The sequence below is a fragment of the Haliotis rufescens genome, unplaced genomic scaffold (assembly GCF_023055435.1).
Source record: "Haliotis rufescens isolate VD_foot unplaced genomic scaffold, xgHalRufe1.0.p SCAF_25, whole genome shotgun sequence".
Taxonomy (NCBI): domain Eukaryota; kingdom Metazoa; phylum Mollusca; class Gastropoda; order Lepetellida; family Haliotidae; genus Haliotis; species Haliotis rufescens.
Genome location: NW_025963946.1, coordinates 8,316,025 through 8,334,818, shown reverse-complemented (window position 1 = coordinate 8,334,818; position 18,794 = coordinate 8,316,025). Strand labels below are relative to the sequence as shown.

General features: G+C 43.0%; 2 protein-coding genes across 2 annotated transcripts; one reads left to right on the top strand and one right to left on the bottom strand.

The window, feature by feature from the left end:
* Window positions 1-5,384: 5,384 nt before the first annotated feature.
* LOC124141397 (death-associated inhibitor of apoptosis 2-like) lies at window positions 5,385-5,846 on the top strand. Its single transcript, XM_046509403.2, has one exon. It carries the CDS (start codon window positions 5,385-5,387, stop codon window positions 5,844-5,846), a length of 462 nt encoding a protein of 153 aa, XP_046365359.2.
* An 8,437-nt stretch (window positions 5,847-14,283) lies between these two features.
* LOC124141395 (probable glycosyltransferase STELLO1) lies at window positions 14,284-18,610 on the bottom strand. The gene is made up of 4 exons (XM_046509402.1): window positions 18,603-18,610; window positions 18,155-18,304; window positions 16,050-16,989; window positions 14,284-14,424 (listed from the first exon to the last, which is right to left on the bottom strand). The coding sequence occupies exons 1-4, from the start codon at window positions 18,608-18,610 to the stop codon at window positions 14,284-14,286; spliced, it is 1,239 nt and encodes a 412-aa protein (XP_046365358.1).
* Between the last annotated feature and the right edge of the window lie 184 nt (window positions 18,611-18,794).

Sequence of the window (18,794 nt, the reverse complement as noted above, 5' to 3'; positions counted from 1 at the left end):
TATTTAGATAAATCTCCCTGTCCCCACAGCCACTCTTCTCCTGTTCCCAGATACCCTTTATATAAGTCTCCTTATCCCCCAAACCCTTCCTTCACCTGATCTCATTGAATAAATCTCCCTATCCCCAAAACCCCTCCTCTCCTTTTCCCGGATCCACTTAAGATAAATCTGCCCATTCCCACAACCTCTCCTCCCTTTCACACAGATCTGCTTGGATCCATCTCCCTATCCCCACAACCACTCCTCCCCTTTCCCGGATCTCATTTAGATAAATCTCCCTTTCCGCCAACCCCCTCCTCTCCTTTCCCCAGATATCCTTTAGATAAATCTCCTTATCGCCACAACCCGTCCTTCCCTGATCTTATTTGGATAAATCTCCCTATCCCCACAACCAATCCTCTGCAAACCCCTCCTACCCTTTTCCTTTCATCTGCCTCGGATAAATCTCCTTATGCCCACAGCCCCCCCTGCTTTAGATAAATCTCCCTATCAGCAAAACAACTTCCCTACTCTCTCCTTTCCTAACAACCCCTCCTTCCCTGATCTCCTTTAGACAAATCTCCCTATCCGCATTACTCATCCTGCTCTTTTTCACAAACAACCCCACTTTCCCTGACCTCCTTGAGATAAATCTCCCCCTCACTTCAACCAATCCTTTCCTTTTTCTCCTTCAGATAAATAGAGGTTATCACGCGAGTGTGTTTGTGGATGGTAAATATCCTGCATTAGGAATAAACATTGTATTTAGCGAGCCTTGGAGTGCTAAATACATAGTGTTTATTCCTAATTCAGAATATTTACCATCCCCAAACACACAAGCGTGATAACCTCTTTATCATATAATGTTATTCTTTTATTCTGTGCTTCAAAATCGCTTTCCCTCTTTCACAAACATTACCTTGTTTTCATATTTGCCTGAAACAGGTTTTGTTTGTGTTCTTATGTAAATGTTAGCTATTGGGCGTCACAAGTAGTTGTGAGCAGTACACTGGGACTGCTCCTGACTTCTGATTGGTCGAGAGGATCACGTGACCTCTGATGACGTCACTTGATCTACTGTGGCGTACGTACCAATCCATGACCTCTCTTCGTCCGTGTGCTTGCAGGGGGAGTCTGACCGAGTATTGGCACACGTACGGCACAAAGGACAGAGTAGTTTGCCACCCGATCTGTAAGGCAGTAGCGGATGGTAGAGTCGTTTAGGGGTTAGGACACGGCATTGGATCAGTCCTTTCAGTTCAAACAACGTGTCCACAGGGGGTTGATGGAAAAGGGTCGGGTGTCCCATGGGAAATGCTCCGGTCTTACAAATGTATGGATAAAGGGAACAAATATCGATGTATTTGATGGTTTCACCTTCTTGGGCTTCGTAGCATAATCGTGTGGCATTGGTGCGTCCTCCATAGAAGGTGTCGCGAGGGTAGAGCGGGCCAGGGACGTGGATACAGTGGGGTCCCTGCAAGAAAGCTCGCAGAGCAGAGTCCTCCTGTTGTATTTTGTAAACTCGTGCTCCCACAGGGTGATGATCCTTTTCACCTCAGGGTGTTGACGCAAGAGACTCAGGTGGTAGCGGGTGTCGGTGGCACCCATGCCAGAAACAGCCCAGGAATTCGTAGATGGTGCCTGTCGCTGGATCGAGCCATCCACACTGTACCGATGTTGACCCTCTCCACACGTGAACTCTTTTTCACCTGGCGTGCTTGAGGTGCAGATGGGGGTCCGTTTCCATCAGATAATTGAGCCAGTGCATACAGGCTTGGGAATAGTTTCTCCTGGGTCGGTAGCCTTGAGGTGGAAGAATGGCGATGGTATTGGGTTTCAGGTCGTGTTTTTGGAAGGATTTCATGGTGAACGCAGTGGCTGTCATCACTTCTACAAAGGGATCCATGCCAACCGAGTTGATGGCGTTCTGTCGGAAGTCAGCGCATCCCCGTCTCAAAATGTCCACATCGCTCTGGCAGTAAGCTAAAAGTTCTCCTTGTTAGTCGAACAAGGCTCCTTCTTGCACTTTTTGGGTATGCCACTGGAGGAAGGCTGTGCGTTCCGCGGGAGACATGCCATCGTGATCGTACATGACGGTTGGTGGATAGGGACCTCTGTAGGTCTGGTTGGCTTCGGCATTGAAAAAGTGTGGAAAGTACCCTTTCTTCAGTTCTTTCAGCCCAAAGCTCTTTGGAAAGGCTTTCAGTGGGTAAGGTATGAAATTTAAGCTGTCTTCGAAACACAACCGTCCCAGGGTCACCTGCAAAATTTGTTGACCATTTCGAATCTTGGTGGGGAGTGTCACCAGGAGAGGGGACAGACCCTTCAGGATCAAGTGTAAATCATAGGATCGTGCATTGTGGGCCATCACATAAATGCGATCCTCCTTCTGGACTGTCGTGGTGGTGGTGGTGTTCTTGTTCTTTGGCTTCTTTGTCTTTTTTGTTTTCTCCACTTCCATGGCATCTTCCCCCTCCGGCTCTTCCACCAACGCTTCCTCCTCCTCCTGGGGTGATGAATGTCGTTGACGTTTTGAAGAGTGCTTTCTTGAGGGGGTTCCATCCCGTTTTCTTTTCCCCAGGTGTGCTGTTGTCCCCTTGCGTGTCCTGGGTCGGTAGCCTTGAGGTGGAAGAATGGCGATGGTATTGGGTTTCAGGTCGTGTTTTTGGAAGGATTTCATGGTGAACGCAGTGGCTGTCATCACTTCTACAAAGGGATCCATGCCAACCGAGTTGATGGCGTTCTGTCGGAAGTCAGCGCATCCCCGTCTCAAAATGTCCACATCGCTCTGGCAGTAAGCTAAAAGTTCTCCTTGTTAGTCGAACAAGGCTCCTTCTTGCACTTTTTGGGTATGCCACTGGAGGAAGGCTGTGCGTTCCGCGGGAGACATGCCATCGTGATCGTACATGACGGTTGGTGGATAGGGACCTCTGTAGGTCTGGTTGGCTTCGGCATTGAAAAAGTGTGGAAAGTACCCTTTCTTCAGTTCTTTCAGCCCAAAGCTCTTTGGAAAGGCTTTCAGTGGGTAAGGTATGAAATTTAAGCTGTCTTCGAAACACAACCGTCCCAGGGTCACCTGCAAAATTTGTTGACCATTTCGAATATTGGTGGGGAGTGTCACCAGGAGAGGGGACAGACCCTTCAGGATCAAGTGTAAATCATAGGATCGTGCATTGTGGGCCATCACATAAATGCGATCCTCCTTCTGGACTGTCGTGGTGGTGGTGGTGTTCTTGTTCTTTGGCTTCTTTGTCTTTTTTGTTTTCTCCACTTCCATGGCATCTTCCCCCTCCGGCTCTTCCACCAACGCTTCCTCCTCCTCCTGGGGTGATGAATGTCGTTGACGTTTTGAAGAGTGCTTTCTTGAGGGGGTTCCATCCCGTTTTCTTTTCCCCAGGTGTGCTGTTGTCCCCTTGCGTGTGCTGCCCTCCTCTTCCTCTTGGTTCTTCTTCTTCTTGGGTATTTCAGCCAGCGTGGTCACCCACACACACACATCATGTCGCGTGGTGGGGCCTCGAAACACGATCTCACGGCTGGGACCATACCCTTCCTCTCTCCATGGACAGTGTTCGCACAAGTCCTTGCTCACTTCACTGATGCACCGTCCACATCCTAGCTGCACCACGCACAAATTTGGAATGAGTTCCCCCGTGTCTTGCATACATTCAAAATCATAGAACACGTATTGCACGTTGTCTCATATGTGATGTTGTTCCTCTGCCCCCTCCTCCGCTTCCTCCCCCTCTTCCTCCTCCTCCTCCTTCTCGTTTTCTTCACAGAGAGGCGTCATGTAACAACGATGGTCTGGCGTCATGGGTTCTCAGCACACCAAGCAGGGATGTTCTTCATCTAAGCACTCGTGGTGAACCATGGGGGTCTCGAAGACGCGGACCAGCTGAAAACAGGTCGGGCACCTGTGAATCGATTGACAGGCGCTGGGTTTTCCCTCTGACGGGGGCTGGAGATGTTGGGTGTAACAGTGTTGATTTGGGAACCAACGTTGACATGTCAAGCAAGGGATCCCGTGCTCTTCCTTGGGTCCGCAATAGCTAGAGTGGAGGCAGCGGTGGCAGCGGTATTGCTTGATGCAGGGATGGGTTTCGGGATGGTCGTAACATTGGCAGCATTCGCAGTAATGGCTAGATGCATAAAAAGCTGGCATGGAAGTGATGACATCGTAGTGCTGATCATGATGGTATAAATGCAGCACGGTGGTGTGGGGTGGAGCCTCATCACACTTGTCCAACTCTTGACTGTTAACTTTCAGTTGATAATTCAGGTGGGCCAAGGCGCGTCCCACGTGTGCGAGGTCGTCCAGGCCCCGACAGGGACCTTCAGGCAGACCAAGGCGTCGAAACAAGTCCCGTGCCCGTATGCCTTGAACATCGACGCGATCCATTCTCGTCAGTCTCTTTCGCTGGGTGGACCATTCTTGGGTCAAAGGGTGGGGCTTCTGGGCATAATGCTGTGCCACCACCAGGGCCCGTGCCAAACAGGATTGATCTTCGTTCTTGATCCGTACAATGCCTTTTTGCGTGTTAAAAAGGTTTCAAGTCCTATCACATTTTTCAGATGGTTGCCTCCACTGCCCGATCCTAGCCTGTCGGGATCTGCGACGTGTACCAAAGTCACAACCATGGTGGCATCGATGTTCAGGGCTTTGTTGGACTGTTGGACTTTTTCCACGGCATGCAAAATATCTAACCCATGGAGATCTTCAAAGCGACGAAAGGGAATCCGTATGGGGGTGTTCAAAGCGGGATGATCGATACCTAGACCAATACGATCTCCCTTCTGGCCTGATATCTGTTGATAAAAGTCATCGATCACCCTGTCAAATAATGCCAGCAGTTCCATGGGAACGTGGTCCGGTGGTACGGTGTCCAAGTAGTCTGGGTTGAAAGTCAAACGAAAGGTATGGTTAGATGTACTTAACCGTTTAGAGCGGGTGGTATCTTTCCTCTCTTTCCTCTCTTAACGATAGGGCGTATTTTGGTTGCTCGTCATGATAGCGATGCGTGGCTGATGAACGTCTGTACTACAAGATGAACTGAACGTCTGATTTATGGACAACCCTTCCTCAAAACAGGATCGAAATCTGACCATCTGAAGCCTGGGTTGTCGGCCAATCGGAAGACAGCACCGACCAATCAGAAGACAGCACCCAGGCCGAGTTGTGCTTTCTCTCCCATGGTAAAATCCATTCCCTATGGAAAAGAAACACAAGGGTCGGGTCGTTTTGGAAAACCGAGGTGCAGGCCAGGCACCGGAACGGTCCAATCAGTGCGCTGCGTTTTGGACCAACCAGGAAGCAGCGATTTTCGATCCGGTTCTTCTCCTATAATACAAGAGAACAACCATTCGAGTGGGTCAGTGTCACTTGTACAAAAAGAAAATCAAGAATGACTGAGGCAAAGAAGAGTTGTACGACGACACGTGACGGAGATGTGGTGACGGATAGTGCAAAAACTCGTGGATGTTGGAGTAAGAGTATGGATGCTGAGGATGAGATGTCACCACTCAGTAGCACGCCATCGCCCTATTTTCTACGGTTTGAAAGAAGACTCGCTTCGTTTGAGACGTGGTCAGCGCAAATGAATCAGACTGCTGAAGAGTTGGCCCATGCGGGCTTTGCCTACACATGGGGTGCCAATGGCGTGTACTGTTTCCAATGTGGCGTGCGGCTGAGACGATGGGGGTCCCACGACGATCCTTGGGTGGAACACCACAAGTGGTCCCCACACTGTGACTACCTCAGACTAACCGGTCTGGTGAAACACAAGAAGAAGCTACAGCTACACTATCTCCGCGATGAGAATGTGAATCAGAAGAACACGAATGGCTCAGCACGGCTGCATGCCTAGGAGGACGTTTCCCGTTTCCTGCGTTCCTGTTCAAGGTCCCGTTCAAGTTCCCGTTCAAGTTCACATTACCAACAAGTTTTAGTTTCTTTGTTGGACCCACAAGTGGTGCCACGTAGGGCACCCAGATGGCATACCCAGATGGTATACCAAGATGGCAGCAAGTACCGCTTCGACGATCCTTGTCTTGTCATAAGTTTGGACATGATGATTCTTCTTGGACAGCAGCAGAAAAGTGTTTCTTTCCCAAAACGGACCTTTTCAGGGCCACCCATCTCACCCAAAAGACAACTTTCTTCCTTTGCTTTGCCAACCCAACAAATCCAAAACAAAGAACCCATACCCTCCCCCTAGACCTCTTGGAGGCACACGTCTACGCGTGACACCACATAAAATATATCTATATATAAATAAATATATATAAATATATAAATAGAGACACACATGAAACATCGCGTTTGCATGGAGACACGAGTCAAACATCACGTGTGCATGAAAACACGTCACAGTATGTCTGTAGACTTACACGGATGTCAACACCTCGGTATCCTGAAACATAATAATAATAATAATAATAATGCTAATATGGATCAACATCTGTTTGAGAGACACACACACATGACACTACGTTTGCATGAAGACACGGATGAAACACGACGTTCACATCGCGACACGCAGTACATCACGTGTGCAAACGTCACGTATGTGTATCGATCTTTCTCTATCCATCTAAATACTAAATAAATGGTTGTAGTCACACACACACACACACACACACACACACACACACACACACACACACACACACACACACACACACACACACACACACACACATACACAGGACACCACGTTTTGCCTGGCAACATGCGTGAAACACTGTGTGTGCCTGGCAACACGAATGACAGTACACCTGTCAACCTACACGAGTGCCAGCACCTCGGCATCATTCATAATAATAATCATTCTATGGATCAACGTCAACGTCTGTTTGAAGACACACACACACACACACACACACACACACACACACACACAAACACACACACCAGCTTTAGCAATCAGACGACCGTCTACCTAAAAAAATACCAAGGCTACCCAAGAAAAAAAAAACGGATCGAAATCTGACCAATCAGAAGCCTGGGTTGTCGGCCAATCAGAGACTGCGCTCGGACCATGCTGGGCTCTGATTGGCCGAACCGGGGGTTGTGCTTTCTCTCCCATGGTAAAATTCATTTCCTATGGAAAAGAAACACAGGGGTCTGTCCGTTTTGGAAAACCGAGGTGCTGGCCAGGCACCGGAACGAACCAATCGGAGCTGCTGCCTGGGGAACCAACCAGGAAGCAGGGTGTCAGTGGCTCTCCTATAAAACAAGAAAACCACCATTCGAGTGGATCAGTGCCACTTGTAAAAAAGAAAGAAAATTATCAGCAGCAACAACAACATGCCTGAAAACTGGGATCTGGAACTGATTTCAACATCACCACCATTGCCATCGTTACCTCCATGGCAATGCGACAGGTGCCAAGGATGCCTACCTGTGTACGCCCTTGGCACAAGGGCACGGGATGGGACATTTCAATGTCTATATTGTAACGTGTTTAACAGCTGCGGTTGTGGAATGAAAGACTGCGTACAGAAACATTGGCTTAAACATTCATAATGTAGTCATTGTGGTCATGATGCAGTCACTGTGTAGTCGGGGCGATCGGGTAACCTTGTTGTTAAAGAGTTCGCCCGTCACGCCGAGGACCCGTGTTCGATTCCCGACATGGGTACAATGTGTGAAGCCCATTTACGATGTAGTCACTGAGTTATGATGCAGTCACTATGTAGTCACTGTAGTTACGATGCAGTCACTATGTAGTCACTGTGGTTACGACGCAGTCATACCATAACGAGGAGAACATGCTGTTTAGTACAGGTGTTAAAACGAGACTGACTGGCACATTGATTTGCCGGTTTGACTGGCCATTAAGATTGGTAGCCAGATTGGAAGTTACCTTTCATGGAGGCTGAATGATAAACTGGCTAAGCGAAATGCCTGGGAAGCGTTATTTCAAATACCTCGTACTAATCAGCGCCGGATGTTTTATGTTCTTGATGGCCACGGGAATGTGAGGCACAAAAAAGTACAATGCAGATATTAAGTAAGTCTGTTTTGATTGTAAGATGTATTATCCTTTCAGACTCCAATTAGTTAGGCTGATATTACATGCGGAATTACGTTTACCACAGGTGTTATTCTTAGCTCACCTGTCTATAAGTCATGTTTGTTAGTTTGTTGTTTAACGCCGCATTCCGCCATAGTCCAGTTATATGATCGCGATCTCTACATAATCCAATCTGGACAATCCAGTGCTTGATATCATGAGCATCGATCCATGCAGTTTGGCTACGTTGACATGCATCAACCATATCAGCGAGTTTGACTACCCTATTCCGTTTGTCGCCTCTTATGAAAGTAAAGTGAGCTGATGTCAAGGCCTGCGTGTCTGTCGTCTGGCGGCGTCTGAATTGAACTGTACTGAATTTTTTACACCCAGGCCGCTATCAGGGTCATAAAAGGTACAGCATTGATACATCAATATATACATCACTTTATACAAATATACAATATAAGCTGCTTCAGTAAATATGAATACAGGACAGGGCTCAGGGTTAAATAGCAGCATTATATTTTACAAAATTTAGGTAGTTTTCTAAGTGTTCCTTATCATTTACTATTAAAAAGCATTTTCATGTTATACATATTTGGTGTAAAGTAAAAATATTAACTGTTTTCTCTCATTTTGAAATAGTTGACAGATAAAAAGTTTGTAGAAATCATCGCCTAAATAATGAGGGGGTGACCACACGGGACTTATGGAAATTCATCAAACGCTACAACAGGCAAGGGAGGTCTGGCAGTGAAGCAATTTCACCAGAGGAATGGTATGATCATTTTTTATCACTGCTCAACAACAGTAACTTTGGTACTGACTCTGACTTCTGTGAAGATGTACATAGAGAATACTACACTCATTCTCGTTAGATATCATAGAAAGTTCACGAGTTTCGTAAAAGGGGTATCTAACGAGAATGAGTGTGGTATTTTATTTATTACCCACGTTAAATATATTTTAGTGTAAATACATAGCAACTTTCGTCCGTTGACAGACCAAACTGAAACCGGTTGCAAAATCTGGTTGCGCATGAATATTGATATATGACCAAATATGAGCATAGTTGACATGTTTATGCATACGCATTAACAACATGCGCCTGCTGTTCTATTTGCAAACAAACCATGGCCAGCACCGACGCTCAAGATCCTTTTGGAAGAAAGACTTCAACTTATGGTAATTCAAGCGCCATGTTGTTAGTACGCAGGACACCGATAAGAAAATTTGAAATGTCACATTAGCGCCGCGCTTTGAATATCGGACCAACAGTCGGTCACACTGCCGGGGTCCCGTATGTGCAATCAAAATGGTTCGGTTTCCTTGATCTATCAGCTGAATTTATATCATGTCCGTACCATTTTGGAAGAGGAAAATCAGACTGTTCGCCAAAGACATTCATGTTAACTGTTCCACCCTATATACCGAAGACGTGAAAATCAAGAAACTCAAATCTGCTTGCATGTCAGTGACAGCTTCGAACGAACGAAGGGCAAGGTCGCCACCGGAATAAGAAAAGACAACCGCGATCCAATCACAGCGTTTTACGCTAGAGATAGGGAATGTTATTGTTCACAGTCGTACATTGTAAATCGATTTATAGATCTAGCTCGATTATATGTCTGTAGAAGCTCTATGCATAACGCTAGAGATAGGGAATGTTATTGTTCACAGTCGTACATTGTAAATCGATTTATAGATCTAGCTCGATTATATGTCTGTAGAAGCTCTATGCATAACTTATATAGAATGCAAACCGAATTTGGTGCGCGTGACTATCTTGTTTGGTTTAATAAAGTGTTTGTAAATATCTCTCGTTCTCATGAATTTCTTCAGTTCTGCCTTGTAATCGCAAAATGAATGACGTCTCGCGTTTTTTTATGAATGAAAAAAGTAGTCCCGGTTTGACGGAAGGACACGGTTATCCAATCAAAAGGAATAAAACAAGGTCAACCTTGTACGACACACGTGTGACATTCGGATTTAGTATCTTACCACCTGTATCTTCACCACGTGGGTAATAAATAAATTTATCAGGGATAATGAAGATCACACAGCCTGTTGTGACAATGTTGAGGGTGTACAAGTTTTAGATAAGACTATGGAGGAAATTAGACCTGTAATTAATGATCTCCCCAACGGCAAAGCGCCAGGACCTGATGGAATTTTAAATGAACATTTAAAAAGTGTATCTCACATACTTTTACCATATATCCACAGGTTATTTAACAAAATATTATCTGTTGGAGTTTAACCATCACAATGGACAGAGGCGATAAAATTTCCTATTCATAAAAAAAGGTGAAAAAACAGATCCTAATAATTATAGGGGAATATTTTTGTTATCAGTAATTGGAAAGGCCTTTACCAAAATACTAAGTAATAGACTTGTTGGCTGGTGTGAAGAAAAAGAAAAGCTGTATGAGGAACAAGCTGGCTACAGAAATGGATATAGCACCATAGACAATATATTTGTATTACAATCAGTTATTCAGAAATACCTCTCCAAGTCAAAAGGGCGCTGCTCTTGTGTATTCATTGACTTTTTGAAGGCATTCGACAGCGTCAAGTACCGTTTATTGAAATATGTACTTTTACATCTCTGTATAGTCAGCTAAAATCATGTGTTCTAGTTAACACGTCCTCACTGTCTGAGTTCTTTGAGTGTACAATAGGAACCAGGCAAGGGTGTATGATAAGCCCACTCAATGAGTATGCTGAAAACATCACTTTGATAATGTTTGCAGATGATATTGCTAATGTTGGAGATTCTGTTAGAAGGCTACAGCACCAGATAGATTGTCTAGCAGGATTTTGCAGTCAGTATGGGATGAGGGTTAATTTGGAGAAAACGAAAGTCATGGTATCCCGAAGAGGTGGTATAGTAACAAAAAAGGAAAAGTGGTATTATGATGGTATTCCTCTGGAAGCAGTATCCGCTTATAAGTATCTTGGTGTGTTTTTCACTCCTAAGCTCTCATGGAGTTTGGCAAGAAGTACCCTGGCACAACAAGGAGAGAAAGCTCTGTATAATTTGTTTGGATTCTTGAAAAAGTCTAAGCTTAACATTAAAGAGTCTTTGTTTCTATTTGATAGGATGGTTTCTCCAGTTTTTGTTATGCATCATGTGTTTGGGGATTTGAAAGTGATCAAGTTATAGAAAATGTGCACTGCAAGTTTCTTAGAAAAGTTCTCCATGTGAATTCAAACACTCCAGCAGCAGTCTTGTGTGGGGAGCTAGGGACATGTTCAATTCAGTTAAGTATTGGCTAAAAATATTAAACATGTCCACAAATAGGCATCCTAAGGCTTGCCATCTGATGTTATATCAGTTAGATGGGGCTGGTAGAGCCACATGGGCAAATGGAATAAAATATCTGTTGAACATACTTGGATTTGGTCTAGTTTGGTTTGAACAGGGTGTTGGTGACATAACTCATTTCCTTAGAATTTGTAGGGAAAGGTTGCAGGATTGTTGGAAACAAACATGGGCACTATCTATAAGTGAAACAAGTAAGCTTAATAATTATTCCATTATCAAATCAGTGTTGGAGCCTAAAAGGTATTTGCACAATATGAAGAGTAAAAATTTAAGAATTGCTCTTAGTCGATTCAGATGTGATTATCACAAACTGGCTGTTGAAAATGGGCGGCGGGGAGGAGTTGCTAGAGAGGATGGAGTATGTAAATATTGTTTTGATAATCTGAGTGTATCAATTGCGGAGGATGAAGTTCATTTTATTACATCATGTTACTTGTATAACAAATTCAGAAATATGCTTTTGCCAAGTATTTGCACTAGTAATCTTTGTTCTCTCGACAAATTTGAGAAAGTTATGACAGATAATTCTTTGCCAGAATCTTTAGCACTGTATATTGTTAAATGCACGAAGGCAAGGCAGGTTTATCTCAGAGGTTAAAGGGAGACAACTTTATATATAGTTTACGAGTGCTTCACTTACTTTTGATGATTATAGTAGATCTTTTCTTAATGATTGTAATTGTTGTTTGTAATTTAAAATTGTTGTGACTTGATTATATACACATGTACTCTGGGCTGGAGGCCTTATTACAGAAGAAAAGAGTCTTGAAGTCTTGAAGAACTCATCACCTAAACCAAATGATTTACAAAATTGACATTTTCTTTCAGTTAAAGGTACTTTTCCAATCTTCCAGTTTCAATTGGGAGATTGTGATTGCAGCTGTTAAGTCTTATTAAGTCTCGCCAAATACTCACTTTCACGTTTAATTTTTTTCTCAACTATGGTATACGCGCCTCCTTTGGGCGATTTATCTCGTTTGGCTTTCCAGTACAGTAAACTGATATCATTTCATTTTTTCTTTAAACTATGTGATTGCGAAAAGAAATTTAGGCCTAGTTTGAATACACTACGTGAAAAGGCACATCTCCAAAACTTCGATTTAACTTCCATATACCGTTGTATTGAAATTTACCGTTTAGTTATTTAATTCAAAATTAAAATTCCAATCCCTACCTCCAATAGTCTTTATTGCACAATGCTTTGCTTTATACTCATACATTTTGTCTCTATAGATGACCCAGTCGTCTGAGGCGCCACATTTCGCTGTGCAGAGTTGCGTCCCTTTAGGCACGCCAGCAACCTGTGATAGTGGTTTCGAAACCCTGTTCACCCTGATTCTGTTTCAAGGTTTTTCAGCACCATACTCGTGGTTTCACCAAAGCTGTATAAAGGACATACAATTTTATTTGTGGAAAAAAATCCACCAGCTGACCTTTGGCTTACCTTTAACATTTATCTGAGATGCTGGTATATAACTGAAATATCAAAGTTGGATTAGACCAAATTAATCACACGATGTGTATTAACATATTGTTAGCGGTAGCCTTTGTCAATAAATCCTCAGAACAGAACTCAGAACAGAAGATTTGGCATTTAAAAGAGGCGCCATACATGTTTATTTACCCGTGATGAAACCGGGTTGGAATTGGTCCCCAACGACCTATGCCTGTCGCTCAAGGCGACTGAATGGATCATTTAGTCGCCACCGTCGTATCCAGATAAAATATTGCAAAGCAGTGTTAACAAAAAGCAAAGAAAATACAAACACCGTTATTTCTTTCCACAGAAATGGCTTCACAAGGTGTACGCGTGAATGCAGTCCAGTGAGTACAATGAGAAAGGCAATACTTATGAAGAAAGTAATATTGCCTTTGTGTATGACCGTGTGTGTCGGTGTGTGGATGGTGTTTGATCGGGTCGGATATTTAATATTGAGGGAAATACGCCAAGAATATGCAGCATGTTTTCTGTCACCAGTATTTTCATGTATTTTGATTCAATCAGATTGCACGGTTAGTGAAAACTTGAAACTCAACTCTGTTCAACATGTCCAGTATTCAATAGACGTTCATTTCTAACTACAGGTTATCAGTTTCATAATATGCATTTATAGGTGTCAATCATTAATCATGTTCTGTATAACGTAAGCAGATATCGCACAAGTCTTCCACTTTTACATTTTTGTTTGTTTGTTGTTTAACGCTACACTCAGCAATATTACAGCTGTATGACGGCGGTCTGTAAAATAATCGAGTCTGGACCAGACAATCCAGTGATTGACATCATGAGCATCGATCCACGCAATTGGGATCGATGACATGTATCAACCAAGTCAGCGAGCCTGACCTACCCGATCCCGTTAGTTGCCCTTTACAACAGGCATAGTCGCCTTTTACCGCAACATCGACCGGGCCACACATTTCAGCAGGAGGTAAGCTAAAAATTAATGTGTTTTAAATAATATTTTATTCAGGAAACATTAGCTGGAATTAGTTACCTGAACAGACAACTGAATATTTATATTTCCTGAACAGTACTATCGGGACAACATACTGACACCCTTTTTTGTCCCGTTTGCAAGGCGTGGGTCGACATTTTGTCTTCAGGGAGACATACACAGTATGCCTCTTCGAGTGAATGAATGTTTGACAAATCGTGGCGGTATTACGCACTACTCATCCAAAAACGTCAACTTCCTATTTTACCCCTATCGTCCTTCAAGATCGTTGGCGGTCATGACATCTCCAGTCATACTTCGCTACTGATTGCAATGTGTTCACAATTCGTTCCTTATTATCATCAGAGACCATATACAGATATGGTCTCTGTTATCATACCACATAACTAGAATCTTGTAAAACCTGTGCCAAGGACTGCTTGTTGACCAGGGATTGTTTCCGTACAATGGACAGATCATTCTTAAAGTTGCGCCTTCAGTGCCGGTCACATTAAGGTTATTCTTTGCCATATGCAGGCCTGCAAAAGTTGAGTTCAATGTTTATCTCAAGCCTCTCCAGTTGTTTTGATGTACTTTCAGTCAGCGTCTTTGTCGATAGCATTTCCAGGTTTTGTACAACGTGCTCATATGCGATAAGCTGGACAACACATGATGTATGCTAAATACTATAAACAGTAGTGTTTACCAGAGTTAGTCGTTTGTCTAACATCTTGACATCTGACTACCGTATTCATCTGTGGCATGTTCAGCCTGACATCTGACTTATTGAATCCAGCAGCGTACGGTTCAATTGTAAATTATTATTCCCGTTCCCTAGGTTTATTTCTGCTTGCAACACAGCCAAGTCATTTGATGTTAGCAGCATGAGAGAGCAGCATGTTTTCAACCTAACTTTGCAGTAAGTATCTTCACCAATTCTGTCCCGGTTTATATCTCTTATTATAATTGCTCTCAAATCTTAACAATTCTTGCAATGAGAGCTATTGGTTTCAAGGCATTATAATCAGTTAAAACACTGCAGGTCCACAGGTCAACTGGTCAGAAGATCAACATTAATTGAAGTAATTCCCTTTAGCTGGGTTGGGCTGACCTTACCGAGAACCGAGTTGGGCGGACTTTCAACAATGGTGGTTTCTGGACATAAGTCAGCTATCTCCACTTGCATGTTCATATTTGTCAGTCCCAGGGGTCTGGGGTATGGGTATGATGGATGCAATGTATTGTTCATTCCTTTTGAGACATTCTCATTGTCAAAGGTAGATACGTCCCACACAAAAACTGTCTCTCTTTGCCTGCCCGCAGTACAGTTGATAGCTTAACTGGATGGAGGAATATACCATTCTTGTTGAAATATTTTGCGACATGTTTTCTTTTCCCATCATACCACAAATACATTCCTGTCATTTTGTGGACATTTTCCCACTTTTCAATACCAGCAAAAACTGTAGGAATTGTTATCTCAACAAACACGTTGAACTTTGAAAAATGTTCCATGAAATATATCACATCATTTTTAACTTTTCTTGGAACATATGCAATGTCCGAAGCTGTGTGCAATAATCCATCAACCTTTTTAGTATTTCTTGCTAGCATCTGAAGAAAAATGTCAAACCGACGTTTGTCTAAGACTTTTGATGCGTTTAGGGCAGCTTGATACATTTTCAGGCCGACTCTTGGATGTTTGAACCAACGCCACTTCGTCTTCTTGGACTGTTGCAGTACTGTTGCATCAACGAGCCAAAGTTTATCAAATGGAAGATTATGCAGATTCCAAACATTGACCAACGTATCATCGCCGATGTAGAGATACCCATCTACATTATAATTAATTTTCATTGCTTGTGTCAGACAGTTCTGGGCAACCCAACCATCACCAACATCAACTTCAATAAAGGAGACATGTTTTGTAAGGTGCTTTGCGTTTGCATCAAAACGGTCTTTCCTCGGACCACAATATAAGATATTTGGAAAATGCATGCTATAAATAGTCTCCAGGAGATCTAGGTTCTGGTAGTGGGGGAAGTTAAAGACAACAATCAGTAGAATGTTGGAGAAGGTGTGGATAGTCATTGAACTGTCAAATATTGAAACATTATATGGGTAATTCTTGCAATATGATGCCGATTTGGTTAATCGAGACAAAACGGCTGTCTTTTGTATTTCTTGGGAATATGTCAAAGGAGGTGTTTGTTCTGCTGCCCAGAAAACAACGTTGGACATTTCGCCTGTGTTCCTGGTTTGATGTTGAATCCTTTTATTTACAATTGGAAGGGTTTTGCCAGGTATAGACCCAAGTGGAACTCTTTTAGGTTCCTCATAGCCAATGGTATTGAGGTCTCTTATCCACATTGAAGTCAGGATCACGTCACTTTCCTTCCAAAAATTGTTCTCACACATATCTTTTGAGAGTCGTTTCAAACAGTCAAAAAATGACTTGTCTGCTCCACATCTCCACTTGGACAAGAAGGTTACAAGGCGTTCTGTTTGGAAATAGAGATCCTTTTCGTCATTTGCATCAATGAGGTAGGAGTGGGAATTCCTCTTCTGGAAAGCATTTGGTGGAAAGAATCCTAAGTTTCCTCCCATCTCCCACAGAAGTCTCTGAGCCCAGTAGCCTCTCCAGATGTCACACACTCGGAACGTTGTTGTAGTTGGAATCAGGAGTGCCCATAATGCATCATACAGGAAAAGGGTATTCTGGGAATTAAAGGGTGAGAACACCCCAGCTGGGACAATTGCTGGTGGAGCTCGGTCATCAAAGGTCACATTGATTTGAGAATGGGTCTGTTTCCGGGTCAGTCTAAAAAGGGCATCCACATCAGGATCACCATTCACAACACCCTGCTGAATGGACGGGGTTTGCCAGTGATTTAGCTCATACTCCAGTGTGATATTTTCTCCTACTGAACCAAGTGGATAACCTCTTGGCCACAATGTTGGCTGTCCAAAATGGCGGTAAGGGTTGAAGAGCTTTTCTCCTTTATACAAGAGACCCCACATTGTTGGATCCAGAATGAACTGTTTCAGTAAATCGAGTGGGCGGTTGTCATCATCAGTTTCATAAATGATTTGTGCGCCATGGGCTATTGCAAACAGATATCCAACTGTTTTTCTTGCATAGCTCCGCTCTGGAAGATGAGAGGTCGTCTCAAAACCAAGCCCATACTGATCGTCTAAGCTCAGAAATATACAATTTGGGTACCTGAAAGGAGGAATGGTTTACATAAATACCAATATGTGACGGATTCCTTGCTTTTAAAAACATGTATTGATCTACGAAACATCCTCCAATTATAGTTTATAAAGATATGATGCCCGATTTTAAGCATGTCTTCAGTTAACCAGTGCAGTTACTCCACTGTATCTATTTTATCCTTCTGTAGCAGTGAATGAGGGAGTTAGGGGTTAATTGCTTTTAACAATATTGCAGATATATCACAGCTTAATGTGCTGAAAGCCACGCTCACGGGTATTGTGATGACAAACTAAGGCCCATAATCGGGATCTGAACGTTCCTCAATCATTAAAGCTTTGTTAAATTCAATACAATTTTTTTTGCATATAAAATAACAAATGCGACAAATGGTAAATACAGCCAGTTTAGCTCAGTGTATGTAACTCGCTCAATATGACCCATTGCTATTCATTCATAAATACAAAGCACATTTTGTACAGAAATTCTACTTCGAGCCTGGAGGATCGTAGTGAGTAAAAGCATTGGTGAGGTCCATGCAAACATATTGTCCGTTTCAGGATGAATGACAATATATTTCAAGACCAGACCATTGCGATCAAAAGATAGTGGGCAGCAGTCCCCGGTCTGCACGCAGTAATTGATTATATATATAATTAGAGACTGAACAACAAGCTTCGTGGGATTATGGATTATCTGTATAAAGAATCATGTTGATCCCGCGCCTTTGAATCATGTTGATTTACGCACATCTGTCCTGTGTAAATAAATGCTGTAATTCCGAGTTTTGAGTAGTTAGTCTATCTATAACATATTGATAGAAAATGAAGAAAAAGAATCAACCCTACAAATACACTTCACTAAAGACAGCCTATTGTTCAAATGACGTAATATAATCAAATTGTGACGTCATGAACAATGGATCACATACCGTATTTTTCTCGGGAATGAAGCACTGTGGCGTCAATTGACCAATCAGCGTTGAGAATCGGTAAGATGCAAATGTCCAAATATGGAAAAGCCATAACACACGATCAGCCCACCCTTATTTGTAATATTGATAAATCGCCGACAGTAACAGTGAAATTATATATGTGTATAACCCTCAGGTCTATGAACAAGTTAATGCAAGACTGGAATCTTATATTCCCTTTTAGATTGTAGTGATGGTTACCTCCAGTCCCTTGGAGTCTTAGTGTCCCCGACAACAACAACCTTCCAGCCAGGTATCCCTGCCAGGAACTTGATGTCTGATGTTGGGTAGGAGATCGTTGTCACAACTATCCACCGATTTGACCGAACTGTGCTGAACTTGTTTGTCACTCTGGAAAATACAATGAACTTGTGTCTTGCATTCTATAAGAACTGTGTTGATGAAATTATATGTCAGTATATGTATACTCTCCACAGAAAGTAGAGGACTTTGAAATATAAATGTTATGATGGGTGGTCAGGTGAAAGACCAGCTTTGGAAAATGACTGTAAGAGAACGGTTTCGGAACCAAAATCTAAAGCTCCCAAGCACCTGAAACATTGCATGTGGACCAAGCAATTCCTTCTTGCACGGGGGTAAGAGGTCAATTATACAGTGTGATACTTAAGTGAAAGGTAGTTAATCTCACTGAGCCATTAGTATTCTTCATTTTCATTGTCCACAGTAACACGTAAGAGCTGTATTTTTTCCTTCATGCAGTATTAGTAGTATATATTTTGGAGCTACCCCACCTTCCGTGGAAGGTGCCTTAGGAACATTCATGAGCCTCGTGTTATGCTAATAGACATGCAGGACGTCACAATGAGAATGGAGTCATTAT